This window comes from Amblyraja radiata, chromosome 8 (genome assembly GCF_010909765.2).
Source record: "Amblyraja radiata isolate CabotCenter1 chromosome 8, sAmbRad1.1.pri, whole genome shotgun sequence".
In the NCBI taxonomy this organism is placed as follows: domain Eukaryota; kingdom Metazoa; phylum Chordata; class Chondrichthyes; order Rajiformes; family Rajidae; genus Amblyraja; species Amblyraja radiata.
In genome coordinates this window covers 44,325,594-44,353,328 of record NC_045963.1, presented here as the reverse complement: position 1 = coordinate 44,353,328, position 27,735 = coordinate 44,325,594, and the positions used below count along the sequence as shown (strand labels likewise).

The 27,735-nt window shown below is 43.6% G+C and overlaps 1 protein-coding gene across 1 annotated transcript in view; it reads right to left on the bottom strand.

Moving 5' to 3' along the window:
- The window catches only part of pacrg (parkin coregulated), a 208,911-nt gene that overhangs the window by 95,476 nt on the left and 85,700 nt on the right, over window positions 1-27,735 (bottom strand). Inside the window, exon 4 of the mRNA XM_033025725.1 lies at window positions 4,280-4,451. Within this exon, the coding sequence (XP_032881616.1) occupies window positions 4,280-4,451 (172 nt within the window). The remainder of the gene's footprint in view (window positions 1-4,279; window positions 4,452-27,735) is intronic.

Genomic DNA, 27,735 nt, shown 5'->3' with positions numbered 1-27,735 from the left:
TAGAAACATGGAAAATAGGTGCAGGAATAATCCATTCGGCCCTTCGAGCCAGCACTGCCATTCAATATGATCATGGCTGTTCATCTAAAATCAATACCTCTTTCCTGTTTTTTCCCCATATCCCTTGATTTTGCGAGCCCCAATATCTAAATGTAACTCTCTTGAAAACATCCAGTGAATTGGCTTCCAGTGACTTCTGTGGCAGAGAATTCCACAGATTCACAACTCTCTGGGTGAAGAAAGGTTGTCCTCATCTCAGTCCTAACTGGCCTCCCCCTTATTCTTAAACTGTGACCCCTGGTTCTGAACTCCCCCAACATCGGGAACATTTTTCCTGCAGTTACAGTAAGTGAAAATCTAGCGGGCAAGCAGGATGCTTTCTCCAACCACCCCAATTTGAAGGCCACTATCTTCCACCGTTTCTACCCAGTGCTTGGTACTACTTCCAGCAGCCACTGGTTGTCCTCCAGGATGCATCGAGCCGCAGCCTGAAGGGCCTGTCCCTGTTAGGCGATCTTTCGGGCGACAGTGGCAATAATTTTTGCTGTCGGAGTTTGTCGTAGGTTGTTGCGAGGTGCCGTAGGTGAATGCTAGTAAAACTAGTCCCTGACAGTCGCCTAAAGAGTCGCCTTAGTGGACAGGTCCATAAGTGCGTGGGAATAGCGTAGATCAGGGGAGCCACAAGTCGCTGATAGACACAAAAAGCCGGAGTAACAGCCAATTTCCTCTCTGTGTCTGTGGACCGACTCCAAGCACCAGAGGCCCATTGACCTGCGGCGCTACTCAATATGTAATTGGCTTTGTGGAGATCAGAGTCAGATGTCACCATGTCCCGGCACTCGGCCCTACACAGCCCTGCTAGCCGGACAGGGTTCACCTTGGAGATACAGCGCGGAAACAGGCCCTTCGGCCCTTCGGCCCTCCGAGTCTGCACCGACCAGCGATCCCCGCACATTAACACTATCCTACACACACTAGGGACAATTTACACTTATACCAAGCCAATTAACCAGACCTTCAGTCTGAAGAAGGGTCTTGACCCGAAATGTCACCCATTCCTTCCCTCCAGAGATGCTGCCTGACCCGCTGAGTTACTCCAGCACTTTGTGTCTATCGATTTAAACCAGCATCTGCAGTTCCTTCCTACACGTGTACCTGTCCAAATGCAGTTTAAATGGCAAGTGTAGAATGAAGACAAGAATGTTTAGTTGTTGCGTGCAGCGACATCAGAACAATGACATTCTCAGTTGCTGCACCTTAACAGGCTGGTTAAAGCAACAACACACAGATACATGTAAATAGATTGATTTATTTTACTATTGCCACCTGTAGCAAGGTAAGCTTTTGTTGCGAGCTATCCGGTAAATTCAAGCAAGCCGCTCACACTGTACAGATAAAGGTGAATGAGCACAACATATATAATCAATAATACAATGGATTAATAATCAGTAGTACTGGGTAATCATCCCGGCATATCAGTGAAGGCCTAAGTATTGGCATTACAATTAATGCCCCACAGCGCCGGAGACCCGGGTTCAATCCTGGTCTCGGGTGCTGTCTGTGTGGAGTTTGCACGTTCTCCCTGTGACCGCGTGGGTTTCCTCCGGGTGCTCCCGTTTCTTCCCACAGCTCCGGTTTCCTCCCACATCCCAAAGACGTGCGGGTTTGTAGGTTAATTGGCCCTCTGGACTCGAGGGGCCGAAGGGCTGTTTCCACGCTGTATCTTTGAACTAATTATAACATTGAACAAATCAAGATTTACCAATTGGATTTGAACATGAACAATATTATCCCAAGGTTGCAGAGTATTTGAATGGCATTTACTGCATAATCCCTGAGGTTATTCTTTGTAAAGTGAAGGGCAAAGTTCATCTCTACAAGTTTCATTTTCTGAAGTTAATTTGTAGTTTATATTTACCATCTTGTCTTTGCTTATTTGTTCCCACGATACATGAATCCAAGACTTACATTTAAAGATGAACAAAATATTAATTTAAAGACAGATATCAACTAATTTCCCCAATTGAGTATGAATATCGATTTCTTTAACATCCCCTCTCTCTCCGTCCCTCCCCCACCCAACTACTACCTGGTACTAGCTCCAAAGTCGTCTTGTTGGGTCTCATTGTGTGATACGGAACTGCAGATGCTGGTTTAAACCGAAGGGAGACACAAAATGCTGGAGCAACTCAGCGGGACAGGCAGCATCTCTGGAGAGAAGGAATGGGTGACGTTTCGGGTCGAGACCCTTCTAAAGATTTCGGGTAGAGACCCTTAGAAGGGTCATGACCAGAAAAGTCACCCATTCCTTCTCTCCAGAGACGCTGCCTGATCCATGCCGGTCACCAGGACGAATTCGGCACAAAGACTAACGGCAGCGGCGCAACGCTTCCGACGCCTCCGACGGCCTGGGACTCTTGCACTGAGGCTACTCCATGGCCGGAGCTGCAGCGAGCGACTCGTCAGCCCGGCAATCACTCGCCAGCCCGGCAAACACTCGCCAGCCCGGCAAACAATCGCCAACCCCGGCAAACACTTGCCAGCCCGGCAAACACTCGCCAGCCCGGCAAACACTCGCCCCTCTGCCCCCGCCGCTGCGTCTGCTTCCATCCCTCCCTCAGCCCTGGCTCTCAAATGCCCGCGGCCCATGCACTTAATATGAGTTTTGAAATTCTCGTTGATCACAGAATTTCTCATGGCAGAGCGTGAGAAATTTGTGATCAGCGTGAGAATTTGTCGAAATTAGTGAGTCTCATGCTCAAAGCGTGAGAGTTGGCAGCCCTGCATTTCTGCTGTACTGATCAGACCTTCAGATGCTATTCAGCACAAATTTGGTAGACCATCATGGCAGTGAGTGGGTGAGAATTCAGGGTTCAATACTGAGGCCTGTTTTCTATGAGTAGTTAATGTCACTGTGCATTACAGGCTAGGTGGTGTGGCCCCAAGGTCACTGAGAAGTGTATGTCTGAAAAAGGTTAGTGTGGCCACAGGGCTAGCTTTGTAGGAAGGCATGGGTGAGAGGAGGCTCAGCAATGTCAATGCACCCTTGTCACTGACTCCATAATCATAATAAATAATGTTCCTTTATTCATCCTATTGAAATCTTTTAGACAAACAAATATTAAAATGTATTTTCCTTTGCCATCTCTGTTCCATCAAAAAAGGTCTCTTTATCTACCTTATCTTCAGAGCTAATTAAAGTAGATGCGCTGGGCACAAGCAGAAAGAGAATTGCTTCACTGGTCCATTTTTGGTTTTTAACTCAAGGGTTTCAATAATATCCCACCCTTTTCGCTGAAGGTCAGAGGTTGAGGGGCCACCTGATTGAAGTTTGTAAAATAATGCGAAACAAACATTGGGAAGACAGTCAGAACCTTTCTCCCAAGGTGAAAGGGCGTAGTTTTGGGAGTGGCTAAATCTAAAGGAAATGTGCGGGCAACATTTTTACATCGAGGGTGATAGGTGCCTGGAACGTGCTGCCAGGGTGTTGGTGGAGGCAGATGGCACAATGGGCTAAGTGTTCGGCTGGCAACCGGAAGGTAGCCAGTTCGAATCCCGCTTGGAGTGCATACTGTCGTTGTGTCCTTGGGCAAGACACTTCACCCATCTTTGCCTGTGTGTGAATGTGTGTGAGTGATTGGTGGTGGTCGGAGGGGCCGTAGGCGCAGATTGGCAGCCACGCTTCCGTCAGTCTGCCCCAAGGCAGCTGTGGCTACAGAAGTAGCTTACCACCACCGAGTGTGACTGAGGAGTGAATGAATAATGCGATGTAAAGCGCCTTGAGTATTAGAAAGGCGCTATATAAATCCCATCCATTATTATTATTATTAGATGTACAGTGGCATTTAAAAGGCTTTTGGATAGGCACATGGATATGCAGGGAATGAAGGGATATGGATCACGTACAGACAGAGATTAGTTTAACCTGGCATGGACATTGTGGGCCAAAGGATTGTATATTCTATGAAATTATGTAAAGTGGCTGTGGAGGGATTCCAACCAGTGAAATATCAGGCTCATCACTTAGAATGAAAATAGCAAGCAGATTATTTCTAGTGTTGAGGGCTTTGGGACAGTGGTTTGGGAGAGCCCTTCATTCCCCTTACACAAAACATTTTACTGAAAGAAAGCCTATTGGAATCTCTTCCATGGTATTATTAATTAGAACTCCAGTTGCAGGCTTTTTCTTAATTGTGTTGAACCTTCAAGAATCTCAAGGGAAAAGCATTGTAACTTCAATAAGAGGGAAATGTGAATAATACTACATTTCAATCCTTACTTTTTATTGGGATGATAAGCTGAGGAACAACGGGAAGAATCTTCATGCCACCATGTTCCAGCATGTCGTGTATCCCCTGACGTGCAAAGAAGTCATATGGGTGCATGGTGTCACAGAGACCATCAAAAAACAGAGGCAGGTAATGGTGGTAGTCTAATTTCTCAATCTCCACCTGTAAGAAAATAGTGACATCTTAGAGTTGTTTCCTCGCTATGATAAAAAGGCAATTAAAATCTATTAATTTCACAAATTATTTTTGTTAGATTTAGCATGCTCTCTCTTACCCATTTTAGGAAATTTCAATGGACGGTGAAACCATTCACCTTAAGTGCAATCTCTCAGTGGGTCAATTTATTAATGTCAAGATGCCAATCAATGATCCAATATCCAAAAACTATGCACCGAGATTTCCTCAACAGCATTATCACACCAATGTTTTTCAACATAATGCGATGAAAGGTGTAGACAATTAAGTCTTTAGAATATTTAATTAGATCATGGCTCAACTGTACAGCAACTCTATTCATCTACCGTTGATCCAACAACCCATACCATATAAAATGTAAATTTCAAATTTTGGAGTTTACAGCTTTCTCAGCCCTTTGTGTGAAAACACATTCAAAATTCTGTTCCTGAAACCTTACTTCCAATGTTTCAACAGTGGCTGTAAATATGAAACCTCTATCTGCTAATCTGTGATTGAATTCTGCTGCACTTACCTTAAAGTGTTACCAGCAATGAAAGGTTTCCTCAAGAACAAGATAAAAATCCATGAGCAAAACACAAAGTTCCGAAGAAACTCAGTGGGTCAAGCAGCATCTGTGGAGGGAATGGGAAGATGTCTGATCTGTTTGCAGAAGGGTTTGAACCTGAAATGTCTTCTTTCCATCCCCTTCACAGATGCTGCCTGACCCGCTGAGTTCCTCCCGCACTTTGTGTTTTGATCAAGATTCCAGCATTTGCATTCTCTTGTGTCCCCATAAAAATCTATCAGATCATTTGGGTCTATGGCTTGTGGTAATGCTGAGGTTTGAAATTCAAAGGTTTGATGTTTGATAGGAGAATAAGAGGCAAGCACATGGGACAATTTATAATGGAGGGGGAAAGAAGAAGGAATAACTTGAAGATGAGGACAAAAATTAAAAGTTTATGAAATGATGAGGTGGAAAAGTGTGGTTGTAAGGTAAAAAATAACAAGAGTAAACCTTTGTATAGCAAGGATGCTGGTTTAAACCCAAGATCAGCACAAAAAGCTATAATAACTCAGTGGGACACACAGCTGTAGTCTGAAGAAGGGTCTGGACCTGAAACGTCACCCATTCCTTCTCTTCAGAGATGCTGTCTGTCCCACTGAGTTATTTTTGAGTGTATCTAAGTGTAAACCTTTGCCAGCAAAGGGATTAAAATTAACACTAACTCCTGTGCTTGCTTCTTTGCATGAGTATTCCCTGAATGAGTGTTTCATTTTGCATCAAGATCAATCTTTTGGTGTTGGTGATTCTTTAAATATAGCCCATTAGATTCCAAATAGGAGAAAAATCATGCAACATAGAGGAATGTTGAAATAATCATTGTAAATCATTTGAAGTTCACAGGAAATGGAAATAAAAAAAACCTACTGATGCCAGAAATCTGAAATAAAACAGAAGCTGCAGAAAAGACTCAGAAGGTTAGGGGAATAATTTCCACATATGCTGACTGAGCTACTGATTGGAACATTTACTGATGTTTAAAGGAGGACAAAACGAAAATTAGCACAATGAAATCTGGAATGAACAGAAAACATTGGAGCTCCTAGTTTTCTTAAACTGTTCTGGAGTATCTCGAGAACCTCTAACTGACCAGAGAAAAAAATCAATTGTAGGGACACTTTATTCTCCTGGTTCACTGCAACCAAACTCACAATGGGCCATTAAATGAGACACTGTTCAAAAGAACACATCAGATATGTAGGTGTCAGGAGCAAAAAGAATTGTGGAATGATATCCATCTTTACCAAATAATCAATGTATCATGAGAGCAATGACAAAGGAATTTTCAGTGGGTATGTGATAAATGTTCACAGACTGTGTGTACCATCGTTTCAGCAACATTGGCTGAGGTAGAGCTTAGGAAGGGTGCAAAATACAGGGATTAGAACAGAAGGTTTTTGTGATGGAGAGGATAGGATCTTTTATAACCTCATTGTGAGGGTAAAACAAGATATTGTGTATACAATTTTGTTCAGAATGGCTAACTAGAGATAGGCGAATTTATGTCAGAGGTACAATATATGTAGGGGCTGCAGAAAATGATTGGAGGCAAAGTTTAGCTGGAGGAAATTACAACTTAAGCAAGATACCATACTGAACGGTGATAGTGAGGTGATCACAACAACTGAATACCAGAGGTTCTGGGGAGACCTGATAGAAGTACATCAAATTAAGTACTAGAGGGCATAGCTTTAAGGTGAGAGGGGCAAAGGTTAAAGGTAACATAAAGACAATTTTTTTACACAGAGGATGACGAGCCTTGAATGCGCTGCCAGGGGTAGTGGTAAAGGTAGATATGATATTTACATTTAAGAGACGTTTGGCATGTAGGCACTGGAAGATGCAGGGGGTGGAGGAATATGGATTATTTGCAGGCAGATAAGTGTTGGTCTTGGCATCATGTTCGGCAGAGACATTGTGGGCCAAAGGGCACGTGCATGCACACAATCGCGCATGCACAAGCACACACACACACACGCGCGCGCGCACGCACACACACACACACACACACACACACACACACACACACACACACACACACACACACACACACACACACACACACACACACACACACACACACACACACTCACACACACACACACACACTGAGGATAGACTCAATCTCACCACATTAGTACATTAGGACTCCATATTATATGCCAGCTATGAATGTAACTCAATCTTTAAATAACGCAATTTGTGGTTAATTCCTCAAAATGCATTGGCTTTTATTCACCAGCCTTAATGACATTGCATAAATAGTTCACAGTATCATCATTTTTTTCAACTGAAAATGTATGCCCAGAAGTTGTAATAAATGGGGTTTTTTTCAGCTTTTTACAATTGAAAAATCAATTTTATCTGGAGTGAAACATTATTATTGTTTTACCTAACTCTAGAAAGTTGAACAGACATTTCGAGGGTAATTCATCTTTTCACCCCATTGAGATTTCTGCCCCATTCATGCACACTCTGACCTTATTTCCTCTGCCATGCCTCATATGAAGATTAGGAGGAACTAAGAGCAACTTGACCCAGACACGCCTATTCTCGGGCACTCCTGGGATAACTATAATTGTACCGCACAGCATTAGATAGGGCTTTACATCTCTTGCCACCAAATTCACCACACACTGTGCTGAGCCCTAGTCCTCCCAATCTTGTTCCTGACATTCTCAGGTCTCCATTACTGCTAGATCACCCCCTTCCCAAATTCTTCAAACTTCCTGAAATCTGCCCCCAGCCCCATTTGATCACCACCCTCACATCTGACCAATGTGACTTAAGTGTACATTTCCTTCAGATTCCCACCAATGCCTGAACACAAACCTGATCAATCCAGTTGACACTGCCCACTTTCACACTCCAAACCAAAGCTCTGACAAGGCCTACAGCGACCTCCCCCCCCCCCCCCCCACTCTCCCTCCATCTCATCCCCACCTCATTTGCCTCCCGATCCCTTGAATCTGAGATGTCCCAGCATGTACTTGTTTGCCCTAAAAAAATCATAATGCCAATGCCATTTGTGTGCATTTCCAGGCAACATCTTTGCTATTTAGTAAAACTGTGAACTGAAATTGAAACAGAGTAATAGTCGCTTCATGCATTTTTCTTTGATAAACCATACGTCTAACAATTAAATCTCCGGAATAAATAAAGTTTGAATCCAAAAGCAAAGATAAATTTCCCCAACCAAAAAGCTCTAATTTCTACATTCTAAATGATCCAGGAATCCATGTTACAAATTACAATCGCAAAGAACAAGAAGCCTTGTACTAACTACTGCAGCCAATTGTAACCTTACTGTTCTTTGAGCACATTAAGCAGTAGGCAGCTAACATTATCCAATGCAAATAGAATGAACAGTGGTGGAAATCTATGGAGAGTGCTTGTTCCAATACTAGCTTTGCGATTGCCTTGTTGACTGACGGTTTGTGTATCATCCCCGGCACAGCTGTGTCGCCGTGTACCAGCTCATAGGTCCTCAACTCTTCACCGGAAAGCATCAATCAATAATGTTGCTACAGAAATCAGCAGTGTAACTGGTAGCAAACCAGGTTGTGCAAAAAGATCAAAATATAGATCTCATAACCATGAAAAATACAAGGTCTCTTTGGTCTTAAAGGAATTCAGCATAATGGATCATGAAACCTCTCTCTTATCTTTGGGAACCACATGAATTATATCATCATGTACACTTAGCACTGTGACATAGACACTATACCAAATACAGATTAGATTACATGAGATCACTCTCTATCCTTGTCCTATTTATTTCATTTCTCTTTTAGAATATAGAGTATGTATTTTACAATACTGTACAGCATTTTACTTATCAAACTGCTTTAACTTTATTTATGGGACTGGGTTGAATTATTGTATCTGTACGCTGGGTTAGTTGGTTTCAGCTGTCTGTGCCAGTGGAGGTACACATGAAAATAATAAACTATACTAAAAAAACAAAACTAAAATTAGTCTAAGTCATCCAGGATCAGAGAAAAGGTAAATGGCCAGGAGATAGAGGAAATGTTGATTTAATCAATTTGACCTGGATTCAAACCCAGGTCTCTGAATCAATGGACAATCAGGTGTCTTCCACAGGAAATAGGTGAATTTCATCCTGAATGCTGTCAGTCCATGGGGTATGTTAGCAAAATAATTGTTAAATTACTTCAAATATTTCATTTTTTGACCCTATTATATTACCTGGAATAACTCAGCGGGTCAGGCAGCATCTCTGGACCCTTCATCAGACTGAAAGTCAGGGGAAAGGGGAAGTATCACCGTCCACATCTCTCATTTCCCTTTCCCCTGACTATCAGTCTGAAGAAAGGTCTCAACCCAAAACGTCACCTATTCCTTTTCTCCAGAGATGCCGCCTGACCCACTGAATTACTCCAGCTTTTTGTGTTTTGTGTTAACAGACCTGTTATGCTGCTGCAAGTAAGAATTTCATTCTGTTTTAAGCATGCCCAAAAATTAAACACTTGACTCTTGATTAACCAGGTCTAAGAAGGTCCTTCTCTGATTGTTTGCTGCAGCTTCCTAGCTACAGGTCATGCCTGAAGAAAAAGCCAGTTATGACAGCACTCATCTTTTATAGTATATCATAAGTGTAATGTGATTAAAGAAAAGAACCCTGATCTAAAATATGTCAAAAAAAAAGCAAAGTACTGGAACAGCATTAAAAAGGAGACGCAAGGACTTGCACATACTGGAATATTGAACAAACACAAATATACCGGTATATATAAAACAAAATTTAAATTTATACTGGAAACACTTAACATATTAGTTACTGTGTGTGAAAGAGGCTAATTAATCAAATCGGCTTGTTGAAGGCAAATGCTGCAAATTCTATTGAATGTTTGAAGCATTTTCTGTAATTGTTTCAGGTAGAGAAGGGATATGTCAAAACATGCATTGAACTCGAGTCATTTCTGGGTTTGTACGATGAGGAATTCTCTGGAATGTTACCATTCCATTGATTGTGGCAAATGCTTTGCTTTTACAGATTGTAGGTACAGATGTGAACAGCTGACCTATGACTCCAAGTATTTGGGACTTTGATGGGGAGCTTCCCTTTAATTGCCTGATTTGTGAGACTTGGTTCTATAACTGGATGACACAAAACTTTCTATTAAAGCCTTATTTATTACCAGGCCTTTATTTCATGAAACTGAATCTATTACAAATGCAAATAACTGTTTTGCTTTATTTTGTAAATAAGCTTAGAGTGCACAATATAACCATGTTTATAAAACACACTTCTCTGCTCCATTCCCTGTCACTTGAAATAAGATCAGAGTCACTGCAATTACTTTCCATGTAAATGAAAAGAAAGCTATAAATGCAGGGCTCCTCTGCCTCAAACTTAAATTGTTTTGTTAAATGCCACAAATAACTGCTCGAACTGCACAAGAGTACACAATTTAGACGAATAATCATGGCACTGTCAAATAATTTGCATGAATGAGAACAATGCAAACTTTGCAATCAAATTCATATTATAATGTGCAGTTTGCATACACTACCATAATAATTTTCTGTTCAGCAAGAGTTATCTTCATGGATGACCGTAAATCCCAGACAGTGCATACAGGCATGTTAATTTTTTAAATTCTAACTCTAAATTTTTCAACTCCAATTGCTTAGGTGATGCCCAGCACACCATGCTTTCACATACTCTAGTATGTTTAGTATGTTTTGAATAGAACAACTTTTCAGTTCAGTATTAAAACCTGTTGAAGCATCAGAGAACTATTCCTTCCATCAGACCCTGCTTAACTGCCCAAACTAAACAAATGGATAAATAACATCAATGTACCACAATTATATTTATGATGGAAGCTAGTGATAATCATTTGGTATTGTATGTAGAAAAATGGGGTGAGGCAATTATCTCTGAGAAGGGGTCAGCAACTCCAATGCTTACAAACTGCCATCTAATGGTAGAATGCTGGACCTACAGGCATTAATGACTCCCTCATGTGATAATATCCAAATAGCATATAAATTGTAAATTGAATTTAATATGTTGTAGGTGACAGCATTAACCTCTCCAAAAACTAAACAGCAAATGGTTACAGTACCTCTCCAAACCTCTTACGCTTTTGTATTAACAGGCCAAAAATTTACTAACTTCTCACAAGCAATTCAGAAGAGAACTTCTAGTTGGGTCTTCCTGATAAGTCGGCAGGAACTAGGCTCATGTGTACAGTGGCGCAGTGATAAACCTGCTGATTCACAGCGCCAGGGTTCGATCCTGATTCCAGATGCTGTCTGTGTGCAGTGTGCACGTTCTTCCTCTGGGTGTTCCGGATTCCTCCCATTTCCCAAAGACATGTTTGTTTGGAGGTTAATTAGCCTCTGTAAAATTGCTGCAAGTGTGTAGTGGGATAATCAGCACGAACAAGTGATCAATGATCGGCATGGACTCGGTGGGCCGAAGGGCCAGCTTCCATAATGTTTCTCTAAACTGAACTAAACTTGCATCACAGAAGAGTGCACTGAAGGTCAAATGCTAGCTTTGGACTATTCTGATGTGTTGAGAAGATGGATACATTTTGTACCTGGTCGCTCAAAATTACATCAACGATTGAACATAGAACAGTACACACAGAAGTGGCCCCTTCAGCAAATATTGTGTGCACAAAACATGCTGCCAAGGTAAACTGTTCTCATTGCCTGACATGATCCATATCCCTCTATTCTTCGCACTTTCAACGTGTTAATTCTTAAACAGTAGTATTGTATCTGCATTTAACACCATCCCTATTAATGCGTTCCAGACCCCCACTACTCTGTGAAAACATAAACTTCATAGGCTTGAAGATAGGTTTCTTCCACTGATCTCTCCATGTAAATTAAAAAAATCTGACATCTTTTCAGCAATTTGAATATTTATTTATCAGACTCGAACTCCACTTCTGTAATATTTCAAGTTTATGTTTATATTTCCTTTAGTATCTGAATAAAACATACTTCTTTTCAAGCCTATAAAATCTGCTTCTCCGAGTTTTCCACAAAGAATAAGATACACTGGAACAAAGAGATATGGGGGTATATTGAAACTGGTGGTGCAAATGAAGAAACTGAAGTTACCAAACAAACGGATGAAAACCTGGACATCGTAAACGGAGGCGGAGTGGAAGAACAAGGAAGTCACAAAGAACCATTGTATAACATAGGCAGTCACCACCAAAGTCCATCTTGAAGCTGTGAAGAGAAATTGCAAGAGGCCTACAAGGATGAAAGAATTTGGTTGCCTTAATAAATTTGAGAGGCTGCAGTTGTATTGGTCAAAAAATGAGAAGTTAAGAAGGGTTTTGATTGAGATATCTAAAGGATGCAGTCAGAGCAGATAGAGAGAAGCAGGTCCCATTCATAGCAGATTGGAGAACCAGATTTAAATGTAATTAAATTGAAAAAAATAATAAAAAGTGACATAGGAAAATTGTACCATAAGGAATCTGGAGGCAGTTTCAATTGTGGTATTCAATATCAAACTGGATAGGTTCAGGAAAGGATTGAAACAGCTCTGGCCAAGACCGCACAAAACTGCAGAGATATAAATGTTGGCCAGTCCATCACACAGACCAGACTCCCCACCATTGACTCCATCCACACTGCACTCTGTCTTGGGAAAGCAGCCAACATAATCAAGAACCTTTCCCACCCTTGTCATTCCTACTGCCCCCTGCTCCTGTCGGGCAGAAGATACAGAAGCATGAAAGTGCACACCGTCAGACTTCGGAACACCTTCCCCTTTTTTATCAGACTTCTGAACGGTCCTTCCATACTGTACAGTCACAAGTTTCCAACCTACCTTGTGTGTATTTCCGGTGGCGGCGCGACTCACGTCGCAGCGGCCTCTGCAGTCCGTCTGTCTTTTTGTTATTTTTTGTCCCGTTTTAATGTAGTTTTTATTTTTTTTTGATGGGGTATGTGTGTGTGGGGGGGGGGGGGGCGGGGAAACTTTTAAAATCTATCCCCTGCACGGAGAGCCCGACCTTTTCCCTGTCGGGTCTCCGTTGTCGTTGGGACTGCAACGTGGAGCGGCCTCCAGCAGGAACGACCTGGGGCTCCAGTCGCGGAGCTGCGGAGCTACTCACCATCATGGAGCTGGCCGAGTCCGGAGCGGGTGGAGCTGTGGTGGCGCGCTGCTGTGCAGTCCCTGGGGATTCGGAGGCTTACCGCAGGTCTGGTAGACGGTAACACCGGGAGCCCGCGGGTCCCTGCTGGGAGACCGCTTTTTGGGGCTTCCGCAACGGCGACTTCTCCCGCCCGAGTCGCGGGGTCGAGGAGTACCTGGAGCGGGGCCTGACATCGCCCGGAGCGGCTTCAACGGCTGCGGGACTTTGCTAGTGCCCGCCAGGGGCTCCAACAACAAGACCCGGAGCGCGGCCTTGCATCACCCGGCGCGGCATTAATGGCCGCGGGGCAATTACCATCGCCCGCCGGGGGCTTTGACTCTGACATCGGGAGGGGAATGGGGAGTGCAGGGGAGAGATAATTTTTTTTGCCTTCCATCACAGCGAGGAGGAGATGCGCTGTGATGGATGTCTGTGTAAATTGTGTTGTGTCTTGGGTCTTTTTTTCTTGTGTGCATGACTGCAGAAACAACATTTCATTTGAGCCTCTATGAGGTTCAAGTGACAAATAAATTGTATTGTGTATTGTGTAGAATGGTGATTGTACTTTATCTCTGGAACTGTAACACTGCGATGCTGAGGAACAATATTCTGCACTCTAGTATTTTTCTCTTCACTCTACCCCAGGGGTCTCCAAACTATGGCCCGCAGGCCACATCCGGCTCACCACGGGATTTTATCCGGCCCGCAGCAAGCTCTCAACACGATCCGTGCGGCGGACTGCAAGCGAGTTTGGTATTCCGACTCCTCGTGCCCAGGTCATCGAGCACTCGCCATAAACATTGTCGGGAGTGGATCTGCTGTTATCAGGCCTTCGTTTCATCCGATGAATGAGCGAGATCGTGCTGCTGCGTGGGGTTGGGGCCCGTGGTCAGGATCGGGCCTGGGTCTCCACGCTGTCCCTGTCCGGGGACGGCCAGAGCTGTCGGCCCGAGCTTGCAGCTGGCGCGTGGGGGAGCTCTGGCTCCAGCTCGGCTCTCTGGGGGATCACTAGTTGGTGCGGACCCAACTCCCAGTATAGTCCCTGGTGGACTCTTCGGGAGTGATGTCAGATAAGGAAACAGGAGGAGTGAAATGTAAAGACAGAGAGGTATATAGATGGAAGAGGACAGGGGAGAGGCAAAAGGGGGGGAAAAAGGTGAGATGATCCTGAGTCCCTCATTTCCCTTTTATCCTCCTCATTCCCCTCCCCTCCAACCCGTTTCACCTATATCCCTCTCTCATCACCTGTCCTTCCCTACACAGATTTTGACTCACCCACTGAGTTTTCTTCCTGCATTTGGTGCTTTGACCTTAAATTTTAGGTTTGGATCTTTCTGATGAGGTTTCTGTCCTACCTTTGAAACAAATCACTAATGACATAATATTATGATAAGGTGATCTACCCCACCTCAGAGTTCACAGGCTGCCTACAGCTTATGAAATGAGATCTCCCATGTTGCCCACTTTGGTAGGACCACACTCACCTCATTCCATTCCTTCCACGACAGTCATAGCCACAACTTATTTTCTTCTTCAATCCACAACTCTTCTTTATCTTGGACACTTTTATCTTGGATTAAGATCCAGCACAAAAGCGATTAAACACACTAATTGAGCGGCACGGTGGCGCAGTGGTAGAGTTGCTGCCTTACAGCGACCGTCTGTACAGTTTGTACATTCTCCCTGTGACCTCGTGAGTTTCCTCCGGGTGCTCCGGTTTCCTCCCACACACTCCTCCCAATGTGTAGGTTAATTGGCTTTGGTAAAATTTGTAAATTGTCCCTAGTGTACAGGGTGACCACTGGTCAATGCGAACTCGGTGGGCTGAAGGGACTGTTTCCATGCTGTATTTCTAAAGTCCAAAGTCTAAACCAGGAACTGCAGATGTAGGTTTACAAAAAGAGGACACAAAGTGCTGGAGTAGCTCAGCAGATCAGGCAGCACCTCTGGAGTACATGGATAGACGTTATAGAATCGGGGTTTTACATATTCTGTTGTGCTGCTGCAAGTAAGAATTTCATTGTTCTATCTGGGATATATGACAATGAAACACTCTTGATTCTTGACTATTATTTTAGCTCATCAATGTATTGGTACAGTAACATAGAATTCTTAATGAATTATTCACTTGAGTGAAGAGATTGAGGAGTCAAACAAGAGCGACCGCTGCCAGGTCTATGTCTGCGGTCACATGGTTTTTCTCTAATAAGCTCTCTTTATTTTTTCCTACAGCCTTCAAAAATGTGCCAAATATATAATGTGGCCCACGTGCTGGAAAGTTTGGAGGATGTGCTCTATCTTGTTGTACTTGTGTTTGGCTTGATTGTATTCATGTACAGTATTATCTGATTTGATTGGATAGCTCAGAAATAAAAGCTCTTCACTGTACCTTGGTATGTGTGACAATAATAATTTTGGCTATCATCCCCAAGTTTTGGTCACTAATGTAAATAAAAAGGCAATGGCCCCAACACCAGTTCCTAAGGAAAACATCCATTTGTTTCCCCTTAGTCCACTGAACAATCATTCACCAAAACTATTTTTTGCTCTGTTACTTGGCCAACTTCAGATCCATGCTATAGATTTCTCTTGTGTTTCAATTTTACTGATAAGCCTGTTATATAGCACCTATCAAAAACCTTCTGGTAGTCCATTAATTTTCCGATCGTATCAAATCTCCCATCAGCCTTCAGCCCCCCCCCCCCCCCCTCCAAAAAAGACAATCTTGCAATGAATTAATCAGATGAAAGCTCTGTAGTCCCACCACCTTTAATTTTGAAAGGTGGTGGTCAATGAACAGATGTTGGAAGGAGGAAGCTGCATTCTCCACACTTTCCACCATGTTCAGGTTGTGCTGAATAGAAAAGCGATCTTAGAAGGCTGTGGAGGCTGTCAACGAATATTTTAAGGCAGAGATTGATAGATACTGGAAGAGATAAGGGGGTGACGATGAGGAAGGGAAGGAAGCTTGGAGTACAGGAGACCCCGGGGGATGTACCCCTTGAAGACAGGTTCACCCTCTTGGAAGCTGTTGGGCCAGAAGACACTGCCATTATGAGTGGGGGACAGGTCTGCAAGTCAAAATGTGGTGCTGAAGCAAAGCCGAATCGACAGACGTCAGGCAGAGCCATGGTAATCAGGGACTCCATCGTGAGAGATACAGACAGGGGTTTCTGTGGCAACAGGCGGGATTCAAGGATGGCATGTTGCCTCCCATGTGCCATGATCCAGGACGTCACGGACAGATTGCAGGGCATCCTCAAGGGTGAAGATGAGCAGCCGGAAGTGGTAGTGCATGTCAGCACAAATGACGTCGGGAAGAAGAGGAAAGACATTCTGCAGCACGACTTCAGAGAACTCAGGGCGGTTATCTCCGGTTTGCTTTCAGTTCCTCATGCTTGTGAGGGCAGGAACAGGGAGATATGGGATCTGAATGTGTGGTGAGGAGCTGGTGTGGGAAGCAGGGATTTAAATTATTTGACCACTGGGATCTGTTTTGGGGTACGGGTGAATTGTACAAAAGGGACGGATTGCAACTTAACAGGCAGGGGACCTGAATTCTGGCAGGCAGGTTTGCCACTGCTACACAGGTGGGTTTAAACTAAATAGTGGGGGGGGGGGGGGGGGGGTTTTAATACACCAGAATTAACGGGGCAGAAAGCTCAGGAAGGGATAGGAGAGTATGGGCAAGTGAAATAGGAATCGATGTGAAAGGTGACTAGAATAATGGATTAAAAGTATTATATATGAATGCACGAAGTATGATGAATAAAGTGAATGCTTGAAGCTCAGTTAGTAATTGGGAAGTATGATGTTGTGGGAATTACAGAGACATGGCTGCAAGAGGACCAGGGCTGGGAACTGAATATTCAAGGGTATACGTACTATCGAAAAGACAGAACAGGTGGGAAGAGGCCGTGGGGTAGCTCTTTTGGTGAGGAATGAAATTCAGTCCCTTGTGAGGGGTGACATAGAATCAGGAGATGTAGAGTCAGTAATGATAGACTGAGAAATTGCAAGGATAAATTGACCCAAATGGGAGTTATCTACAGGTCCCCAAACAGTAATCTGGATATAGGGTGCAAGTTGAATCAAGAGATAAATTTAATTAAGACTAAACTTGTACCCTTGAAGACAGAAACAGGTGAATTTATTATGGGGAACAAGGAAATGGCAGACAAGTTGAACAGGTACTTTGGATCTGTCTTCACTAAGGAAGACACAATCTCCCAGATGTACTAGTGGCCAGAGTACCTAGGGTGACGGAGGAACTGAAGGAAATTTACATTAGGCAGGAAATGGTGCCAAGTTATTCGCATCATTGCTCACACACAGATGCGCCTGCTCCCTTTGCGCCAGAAAAAATCGCACATCATGGAGGTCCAGTTGAATGGAGGAACCATTGCAGACAAAGTTGACTGGTCAAGAGAGAAGCTGGAGCAGCAGATTCCCATTACTTCCGTGTTTGGTCAAGATGAGATGCTTTCAAGAGAGAGTTAGATAGAGCTCTTAAAGATAGCGGAGTCAGGGGATATGGGAAGAAGGCAGGAACGGGGTACTGATTGTGGATGATCAGCCATGATCACAGAGAATGGAGGTACTGCCTCGAAGGGCCAAATGGCCTACTCCTGCACCTATTGTCTATTGTCTATTCTTGATTAGTACGGGTATCAGGGGTAATGGGGTGAAGGCAGGAGAATGAGGTTGAGAGGGAAAGATAGATCAGCCATGATTGAATGGCGGAGTCCACTTGATTGGCCGAATGGCCTAATTCTGCTATTATAACTTATGAACTTATTTCAACTAGAGTCAATCACAGGTATTGATTTTAGACCCATAATCTAGCTGCAACTATCCACAACTCATACTATTTCACTGGTGAAATTACCCTCTTTTTATCAAGAAAAGCTGTTGTAGTTTCAGTTGTTACTTTTTGTTGCTGTGAGCCCGGTCATCTGCCCTGCCCCATGTCCAACTGATTGGCTGATAGTGTTGCCACTGGTTTTCTGTTTTGAAAATCAGTATAAGAAAAAACAAGTCAACTGAGCAGCCTATGAAGTCAGGGCATATTGATTTATTATACTTATTTTATCTTAATCAGATTTACTAAGCTTTCTCCAAACACTTTGTAATTGTTTGTAATTACTGAAATTGTACCTTCATTGGTTAACCCAACTTATTTTGAGCATGAACGACAATATGATTGAGTGCTCTTGTTAAAATTTAATTTATCATTGTAATTAGCTGTAATCATAGAATCTTGGACGCAAGAGAATGATGAGGAACAAATCATAATCTCTATTTGTCATCTATATACATTCATATAGCAAAAGGCTTGTGGTCACAAAATGTACACCATAAGCTAGACTTTAATAACAGCTGAACGAATATGTACAGCACAAAGAATTTACATACAATTTTTTAGATCAGATTTAATATTCTAGTGGTTTGGTTACATCTTAGAAAAGTAATCCAGGGCAGGATATACACAATAAAAGGCAGGGTCCTGAAGAGTGTCGTAGAACAAATAGTCCCAAGTACATCGTTGTTGGAGGAACAGCACCTCATATTCCGTCAGCGGAAATTGGAGGAACAGCACCTCATATTCCGTCTGGGGACCTTGCGTCCTTATGGCATTAACATAGAATTCTCCCAATTTGGCTAGCCCTTGCTGTCTCCTCCCCTTCTTTAACCCTCTAGCTGTCTCCTCCCACCCTCCCATCCGCCCGCCCTCGGGCTCCTCCTCCTCCTCCCCTTTTCCTTCTTTCTTTCCCCCACCCCCCATCAGTCTGAAGAAGGGTTTCGGCCCGAAACGTCGCCTATTTCCTTCGCTCCATAGATGCTGCTGCACCCGCTGAGTTTCCCCAGCAATTTTGTGTACCGTCCCAAGTACATCGTTCTCTGAAAGTGACAAGGAAGGTGTTTACCACATTGGATTTCACCTGCCAGGGCCCCGAGTTCAAAAATTTGGACATCGTATGTTTACAACTGCACCTGTGTACAGTTCTGATCACTGAGCTACAAGACTGATATTTTTAAGGTGGAAAAGGCACAGAAAAAGTCCATAAGGATGTTATGAGTTAAGGAGAGACTGTAAAGGTTGGCCCTTTTTTTCTCTGCAGCATCCAGGAGACTGAAGATTGACCTTAAAGTGGTATATAAATTAATGTGGGACATAGATAAGGTATTTTACCAAGGTCTGGAAGTCAAAAACTAGAGGATGAAAGGGGGGAAATTTAAAGGGTGCCTGAGATGCAATTTGTTCACACAGAGGGCATTGTATGTGGATCAAGCTGCCAGAGGAAGTGATAGTGGCGAGTAAAATTACAAAGTTTAAAGGGCACTTAGGCAGGTATGTGGCTAGAAAGGTTTAGAGAATTAGGAGCCAAATGCAGGCAAATGGGATCAGGTAGGCATCTTAGTCAGCATGGATGAATTGGCCAAAGGGCCTGTTTCCATGCTGTATGATTCTATGAACAGCTTATGTATCTTCAATGAGGATGGGCCGGGTTCATTGTGAGAAATACATAGTCATCCACTTTGGATCTGAAGTCAAATTGTAATAAACTCTTAAATTGTGGGAGATAAAGGTATATTTGAGTTCATATGCACAATCACTAAAAAAGGTATCTAAAGGTAGAAGCAGCAATCGAAAGACAAATAAAATGCTATTGTTATTTTAAGTGGATTGGAATACTAAAAGTGAGAAAATGCACAAAGTGAAGTTTCATTTAATGTGAAAAAACTATTCAGCCCTCGGTGGGGAGGAGATGTGCCCTCGGAAGTAAAAAGGCATAATCTTAAAATTTGAGTTAAACCATTTGGAAAGGGATTAATTAAACACTTTTTCGGACAAAAGAAAGACAAAAAAATCTGATTACAGAAACAGTGACAATTTTTGAGACTGGCACTGAAATGTTTATTACACTTGGGCATTAAAGGGAGGTGGAGCAAAGGGAAGCTATACAAATTGTACAGGGTAGCTATGATCTAAATGACTGGTGGTGCAGTGTCTGGGGGCAAATGGTCTATTGTGGACTGGATGTTGCTGGTGTCAATTGGAACTGATGATATTCATCTACTTAAGTTGCAGTTAGGCCACATCTTCCATGCACAAGCTGTACAGAAGGGAATTATGGAACATACTGATATGTACAATAGACAATAGACAATAGGTGCAGAAGTAGGCCATTCGGCCCTTCGAGCCAGCACCGCCATTCAATGTGATCATGGCTGATCATCCCCAATCAGTACCCCGTTCCTGCTTTCTCCCCATGTCCCAAGACTCCGCTATCTTTAAGAACCCTATCTAGCTCTCTCTTGAAAGTATGGACAGAAAACAGAATCCACCAGCCCACACTGCTACCGGACTCCATGTGGAATCAATATAGGGAAAGACCCTCTTGGATCCGGCAGCATGTCTGACATGTTGTTGGACAAGAGACTCCACTGATTTCAATGAGGTTATGAGCAAAGGATTAGGAAGAAGAGGCAAAGGGAAAGTTACTATTTTTTAAATTACTTTGCTTTAATAGATTACAAGTTTGTGTAGGTATTTTAGTTATGCATTTTATAAGAATTTTTTAATAAAATATTTTTCTTTCACTTTCTCTGGCTTTAACTGTCAAAGACAATCAATAAGTCATTTGCAGCCACCTCGGCTGCCACATTTACCTGCATTTAGGGAAACTTCATTGCACTCCCAGAGGCCTATTTCATGCTCAAACCACAGTGCTGGGATCCAGGATGCAAAGTGCCAACACAGCTGACCATGTATATCTGGATAAGATTAAAGGACCGATTGGGGGACAGTAGACACCAATTCCAGACAGAGTCTGTGACCAGCAATATTTGGTCCACAGCGAAGTGAACAGTGTAAACATAATCTTAAAAATGCAAAGGCTCCAGTGAGAATGAGAATACTTTTTAATACTTTTTTTTGGGAAAACATTTTACTCTGGAATGTGCTTCATTCACTGCCATAACATACCCATCATAACATCCAGATAACCATATAACCATATAACTATTACAGCACGGAAACAGGCCATCTCGACCCTTCTAGTCCGTGCCGAACACGTATTCTCCCCTAGTCCCATATACCTGCGCTCAGACCATAACCCTCCATTCCTTTCCCGTCCATATAACTATCCAATTTATTTTTAAATGATAAAAACTAACCTGCCTCCACCACCTTCACTGGAAGCTCATTCCACACAGCCACCACTCTCTGAGTAAAGAAGTTCCCCCTCATGTTACCCCTAAACTTCTGTCCCTTAATTCTCAAGTCATGTCCCCTTTTTTGAATCTTCCCTACTCTCAGTGGGAAAAGCTTATCCACGTCAACTCTGTCTATCCCTCTCATCATTTTAAAGACCTCTATCAAGTCCTCCCTGAACCTTCTGCGCTCCAAAGAATAAAGCCCTAACTTGTTCAACCTTTCTCTGTAACATTCTAGTAAATCTCCTCTGTACTCTCTCTATTTTGTTGACATCCTTCCTATAATCAGGCGACCAAAATTGTACACCATACTCCAGAATTGACCTCACCAATGCCTTGTACAATTTTAACATTACATCCCAACTTCTATACTCAATGCTCTGATTTATAAAGGCCAGCACACCAAAAGCTTTCTTTACCACCCTATCTACATGAGATTCCACTTTCAGGGAACTGTGCACAGTTATTACCAGATCCCTCTGTTCACCTGCATTCTTCAATTCCCTACCATTTACCATGCACGTCCTATTTTGATTTGTCCTGCCAAGATGTAGCACCTCACACTTATCAGCATTAAACTCCATCTGCCATCTTTCAGCCCACTCTTCCAACTGGCATAAATCTCTCTGTAGACTTTGGAAATCCTCTTCATTATCCACAACACCCCCTATCTTAGTATCATCTGCATACTTACTAATCCAATTTACCACACCATCATCCAGATCATTGATGTACATGACAAACAACAGTGGACCCAACACAGATCCCTGTGGCACCCCACTAGTCACTGGCCTCCAACCTGACAAACAACCATCCACCATTACTCTCTGGCATCTCCCATTCAGCCACTGTTGAATCCATCTTGCTACTCCACCATTAATACCCAACAATTGAACCTTCTTAACCAATAGGATGCTTTATATGGTGCATCTGTAGAAATTGGTAAGAATCATTGGAGACATGCCCAATTTCCTTCACCTTTCGAGGCATGGATGTGCTTTTTTTGGCTGTAGCATCAATGCGGTTGGACAAGGCAAATTGTTGGTGAGATTTACTCATTGGAACTTGAAGCTCTGATTGGAAGCACTGTCACAAAATATCAACGTGGAAGCTCTCAGGAACCCCATGGAAACTGCTTTTTTCAGACAGCTCATCAATTGACAAACAACTTGTCAATTCTTATTGTAAAGAGGCCATGATGCATCGACAACTCATTGTCTGCCATTAAGTCCACCATGATTGTGGAGAGTCTCTCGGCTTCACCAACAAGAAGAGCCAGGACTGGTTTGATGAAAATGAAAAAAAACTGCAAATGTAAGGCATTCCATAAACGTCTATCTTTTCTCAAGAGAATAAAAGCTTTATGAGTACAGGCAGAGAGTCTGGGAGCTAGAGAGCCGATAGTGGATGTTGAGAATAAAATAGAATAGTAAGATTAAACGAGAACTTACCAGTTTGAAGTTTGATCTGTATTTTATGAGGAGGAACGTTGAGGGAATACGTGAAGAACCCCGCTTACGACGCATGCGTGTCATCCTTCAAAGCAGCGGTGTGAGGTCACAGAAACACTATAATGACCTAATATAGTAAGATTATCAAAGAGATACCAGTTTAAGATATGACTAATCGAGGGTGGGAGCGGAGGGCACGTATTCCCTCAACGTTCCTCCTCATAAAATACAGATCAAACTTCAAACTGGTAAGTTCTCGTTTAATCTTACTATTTTACTTCGGAGTCACGTGAGTGACTACGTGAAGACTTCAAAGCTCTGTGACCTCATGCCGTGGAACGAGTCCATGCTTCACAACTGCCTTGGTTGTGGGGAGAATGATGTTAACATCATTAAACATAATACGATATTGAAACCCAACTGTAAAATATTAATTCCAATTATTGCCCCTATTTATGCGATGAATTATATGCAGAACTTAAAATTGTTTCTGCAATTCTTCCAGGTTCAATAACTGGTTTGTTATAAAGTCGTTGGATAGTTTCCTCCGTTGACCATTCTACTGTCTTGAGGGTTTTGTCCATTGGTACGTCCAGCTTCATAGTTGCCAATGTAGCTGCAGCCCTGATGGAGTAAGATTTAATTTCTCCTTAGAGTCCACTCCAGTCTTTGTCAGGACTACCTTAGCCATTTAGAGATGATCTGGACTGTCACTGTTTTGAGTGGCTATTAGTAGCTGATAAACGTGACATTTCTTCCCTCTGATGATCTAGCATACTTCATGTATGATAGTAAATGAGTTATAATACAGCAACGACCATCTGTCGTATAGGCTCTGTACTTTGTTTTTAGGCCTGCTGACCCCTGTCTGTTCGGTTTGACCCTTTGATTGATGTGACAGGTTTAATTCCCTGATGAAATCATCATGTTGTCCAGCCTTAGTTTCTGTAGTGACTGGACTCTTTGCGCCGTGACCAAGGCCATCAGCATGACTGTTTGCATAGTCAGTTTCTGTAATGACAGAGCTGTAGCTGGAGACCAGTTTCTTAACTTGGTCAGTACAAAACTCACATCCCATATATGAATGTACCTAGTTCTTGGGGATTAATTTTAACATGCCCTTAATGAGTTTTGTTACCAGTGTGTGTGTCCCCACAGAATGTCGCTCTGTACCTTCGACAGGTATGTAGACAGAGCACTCCTGGCGCAATTGTGGTACTATGACTAAGCCTCTCATCGTAATGGAGGCTTGCCAGGAATTCCAGAACAGATGGCTGTTTATAGATCTGTGGGTGATAATAGTTATGAACGTACTTCCTATTTCTAGAGAATACCAAGTACTGTTGAATGAGTGGACTGTCTGCGACCTGCTGAAAAGATTCCGCCTATGGTCCGTCAGTCCTAGGTGTACAAGAGGTGCTTTCAATTGTACAATAAATAGGTTAATATAGATAGTAACATAGGTAACTCTCCATGTTGCTAGAAAGAACCAGTAAGTTAGGTCTATGATGGATGGTGATGAATGGTTCTGCCTTCTACCACCGTTGTTTATAATATGTTGTTTATTCTTATATGGCTGCAGGCAATATCATTTCGTTCAGACCTAAATGTCTGAATAAAATAAGAATTCAATTAAATTTACAAATAGAGTTGGCCAGATAGTCACGTGGTGTCGGTAAGTTTCTACCCATAGTTGACATACTACTCCTGGTGCCCATAAAACTGGTCACTGTTAATGTTAGGTTATGACCATGCCTAACAAATGTACCCACATCTAGCGCCATAGTGGCGTCAGTCGGTTACTTCATTAGCCTGTCAGAATGACCCATAAATTGTTTGAATGACGCGTGACTGCGTTCAGTAATTAGATAATGTCTGATATTATATGGCTGGCACACAGTCCCTATGCCAATTCTACTAGCAGTCTGATGGATAGTTAGTTCCCTGCCAGTCTCCATTAAGGCTGTCCATATTACCAGCAAAGTCAGTGCCATGTGAACTGTGTTAGCAGTGAACCGCAGATGACCTGTAGTTTAACACATCTGTGGGTACCTCTAATTGGTAATCTAGCCAACATATCTTGATACGATGCTTGCCAAATAGTACCCTAGGATCAATACAGAAGATGACACAAAGTTCCCATCTGAAAGAATATAAATACGAAGTTCCATTAACCTAATATGAAGTGGCAACCACCTCTGATTATGATAAGGATATTTAGTACACGAATTTCTGTGATTCTTATTGGATGTCTCCATAACATCTATAATGTGTGTACGTAGTTTAATAATGCTTCAATTTGTTGCTTCCTTGTCTGAATGACGTTCAGTTCAGTACATGCTGAACTAAGGAGCAAGTAATGAATACCTCCACATTCTATATCAGTGGTTTGGGAGGTTCCAGGTTTGCATATAAGGCCAGTGCATCCTGGTGAACTAGTGTCATGTTTATTTCTAATAGTGCGGCCGTTAATATCCCGCTGATAGGACTTTAGAACTTTCTTTCGGTTCAATACCTTGTCCTGTTATGTTTTTGGTTACTGCTAAGACTAAAGGATCCAGCAGTCCAATACAATTCCTGATAGATAGCATTCCCATCTCAGGATTACACAATAATGTCTGTTCCAGTAATGTCTGTTTCAAGGGAACAAAAGCACACCTGTGAGTAAGGCTAACTGGTCAGATTTGAAGCCAGCATCTTGACCAACGTATCTCCAAATACTTCAGTTAACACTGGCCACATTCAGAGCCCCACAATTTCCCGGAGGTAAATGTCTTGCCAACACCTCAGCAAAGGTATTGGCTTGCAGGTGATGTGTAGACATGTACTTTTATCCAACCGCTCCTGCCGACCTTCGTGCTCTCGGGCACTAGTCGCACGCGGTTTTTGCCGCAGCCGGTCCCCATGCCTACGGGCACTGGTCGCTCCCGGCCGCCCCATATAATTGTGCCGTTGCTCGCAGTCCCGGTACTCCCCGGCACCTGTCGCTGACGGCCGAACATGCTGCAGCCACTCGTACCGGTTTCCCAGCTCCGCGAAAGTGGCCGCTGCTGGCTGCGCTATATCCTGCAGCTGCTCATCCTTACTTCGGTATCGGTAAGTATTATCCGGAGGCTGTTTCTCCACATCACTTTCGCAGTGATGTACTTTGCGCTTTGCCTTCCCGCCCGGTCTAGGATTTGATTTTCCCGGCGCGTGGTTTAAAGATCGGCACAGCTGATGTCTCTATACAAGTTGCCTGTGCCGGCGGCTGCTGCTGCAGGTCCCCGGCACCTTCACCACTGACGTCCTGCAGCTTCTTTACAGCCTTTCTACGCGTTGCTCTGTCCATTTCCTACACAGGGTGAAATGCAGAGTCCACTTTCTCCCCTCCTTCAGGGTTATGTAAACCTGTGCCTTGGTCAGGGTCTGACCAAATTTGGTCCTGCCCACTCTCCTCCGAGGAGTAAGAGATATCTTGCGGCCCCACACGGGGTACCGCTGTGGGACTTACCTTTTGCCCACTGTGGCTAGCCTCCATATTTCTGGGACTGCCACCATGGAGGAGCTCCTCCAGCCGTTTTGGTGTGATTTGCACTCGCTCCCTTTCGGGAGATGGTGGTGCTGATTCTTTCTTTCTTCCACCCGTTTTGGTGTGATTTGCACTCACTCCCTTTTCGGAGATGGTGGTGCTGATTCTTTCTTTCTTCCACCCGTTTTGGTGTGATTTGCACTCGCTCCCTTATTGGGAGATGGTGGGGTCGACATTTGTTGCTGTGCCTCTCACTCCCTGCTGCTCTGTCCGCTCGTGGCTGCTCCTAAAACCCCTCCAACCGACCCCCAGTGCGCACGGGCACTGGTCGCTCGCGGCTATTCAGAGTCGGACTCCTCCAAGTCAACGACTCTGATTATGCCTACCTCTCCCGACCAGCCGGGGCCGGCGCGGGAGCGAAGTTGGGAGCAAAAATCGGGAGGGAAAGTCGGGAGCAAAAGTCGGGGGGGGGGGGGGGGGGTAAGTCTGGCACAGCTATTCCCATTACGGGAGTTCAGCCTGTTGCTGCTGTCTGTTTCCCCCCCCTGCCTCTGCGGTGATCCAGCGGGTCCAACGTGTACTCAGTGCTCTCGGGCACTGACCGCTCGCCGCTATTTTTAGACCTGCGGAACCCCTGTTAACGCGCCAGTTCCGCACCTTCCAGCCCCTCGGACCCATGAATTATTAAATCCACTAAACGACTTGTGGGGCTGTTTCCGGGTTGTCGGGAAAACTGCTCCAGCGACCGTTGTCCTAGCGCTAAAGTCGGCTCCGTTCCTGTTTAAAAGCAATTAACGGGCCCCGGCCGCTGCTGGCTGCCTGCAAATCTGCAGACTCTCCCCAGCCAGCTTCATCAGCCTTCTAGATAAAAAAGGGTAAGTAAAGAAAACGAAGTTCCCTTACGTTCCTGTTGCAGGTTCAACCCCTGCCGATTTGGAGGAACGTCCTTCCTCCAGCGATGACGAGTTCGAATGCGTGTAGCGATATGGCACGCATGCGTCGTAAGCGGGGTTCTTCACGTAGTCACTCACATGACTCCGAAGTAAAATAGAATAGAATAGAATAGAATAACGTTTATTGTCATTTGAACCTAGGTTCAAATGAAATTACGTTTCTGCAGTCATACAAACAAGACAAAAACTCAAGACACACAATTAACGCAATTTACATAAACATCCATCACAGTGAATCTCCAAACACCTCCTCACTGTGATGGAAAGCAAAGTCTTGTCTCCCCCTGTTCTTTATTCTTCTCACGATGTTAAAGCCCCCGACGGGCGATGCTAAGTCCCGCGACCATTAAAGCTGCGCCAGGCGATGCAAAGCCCCGCTCTGGGTCGTTTTTTAACCCCGCGATTCGGGCTGGAGAATTTGCCGTTGCGGG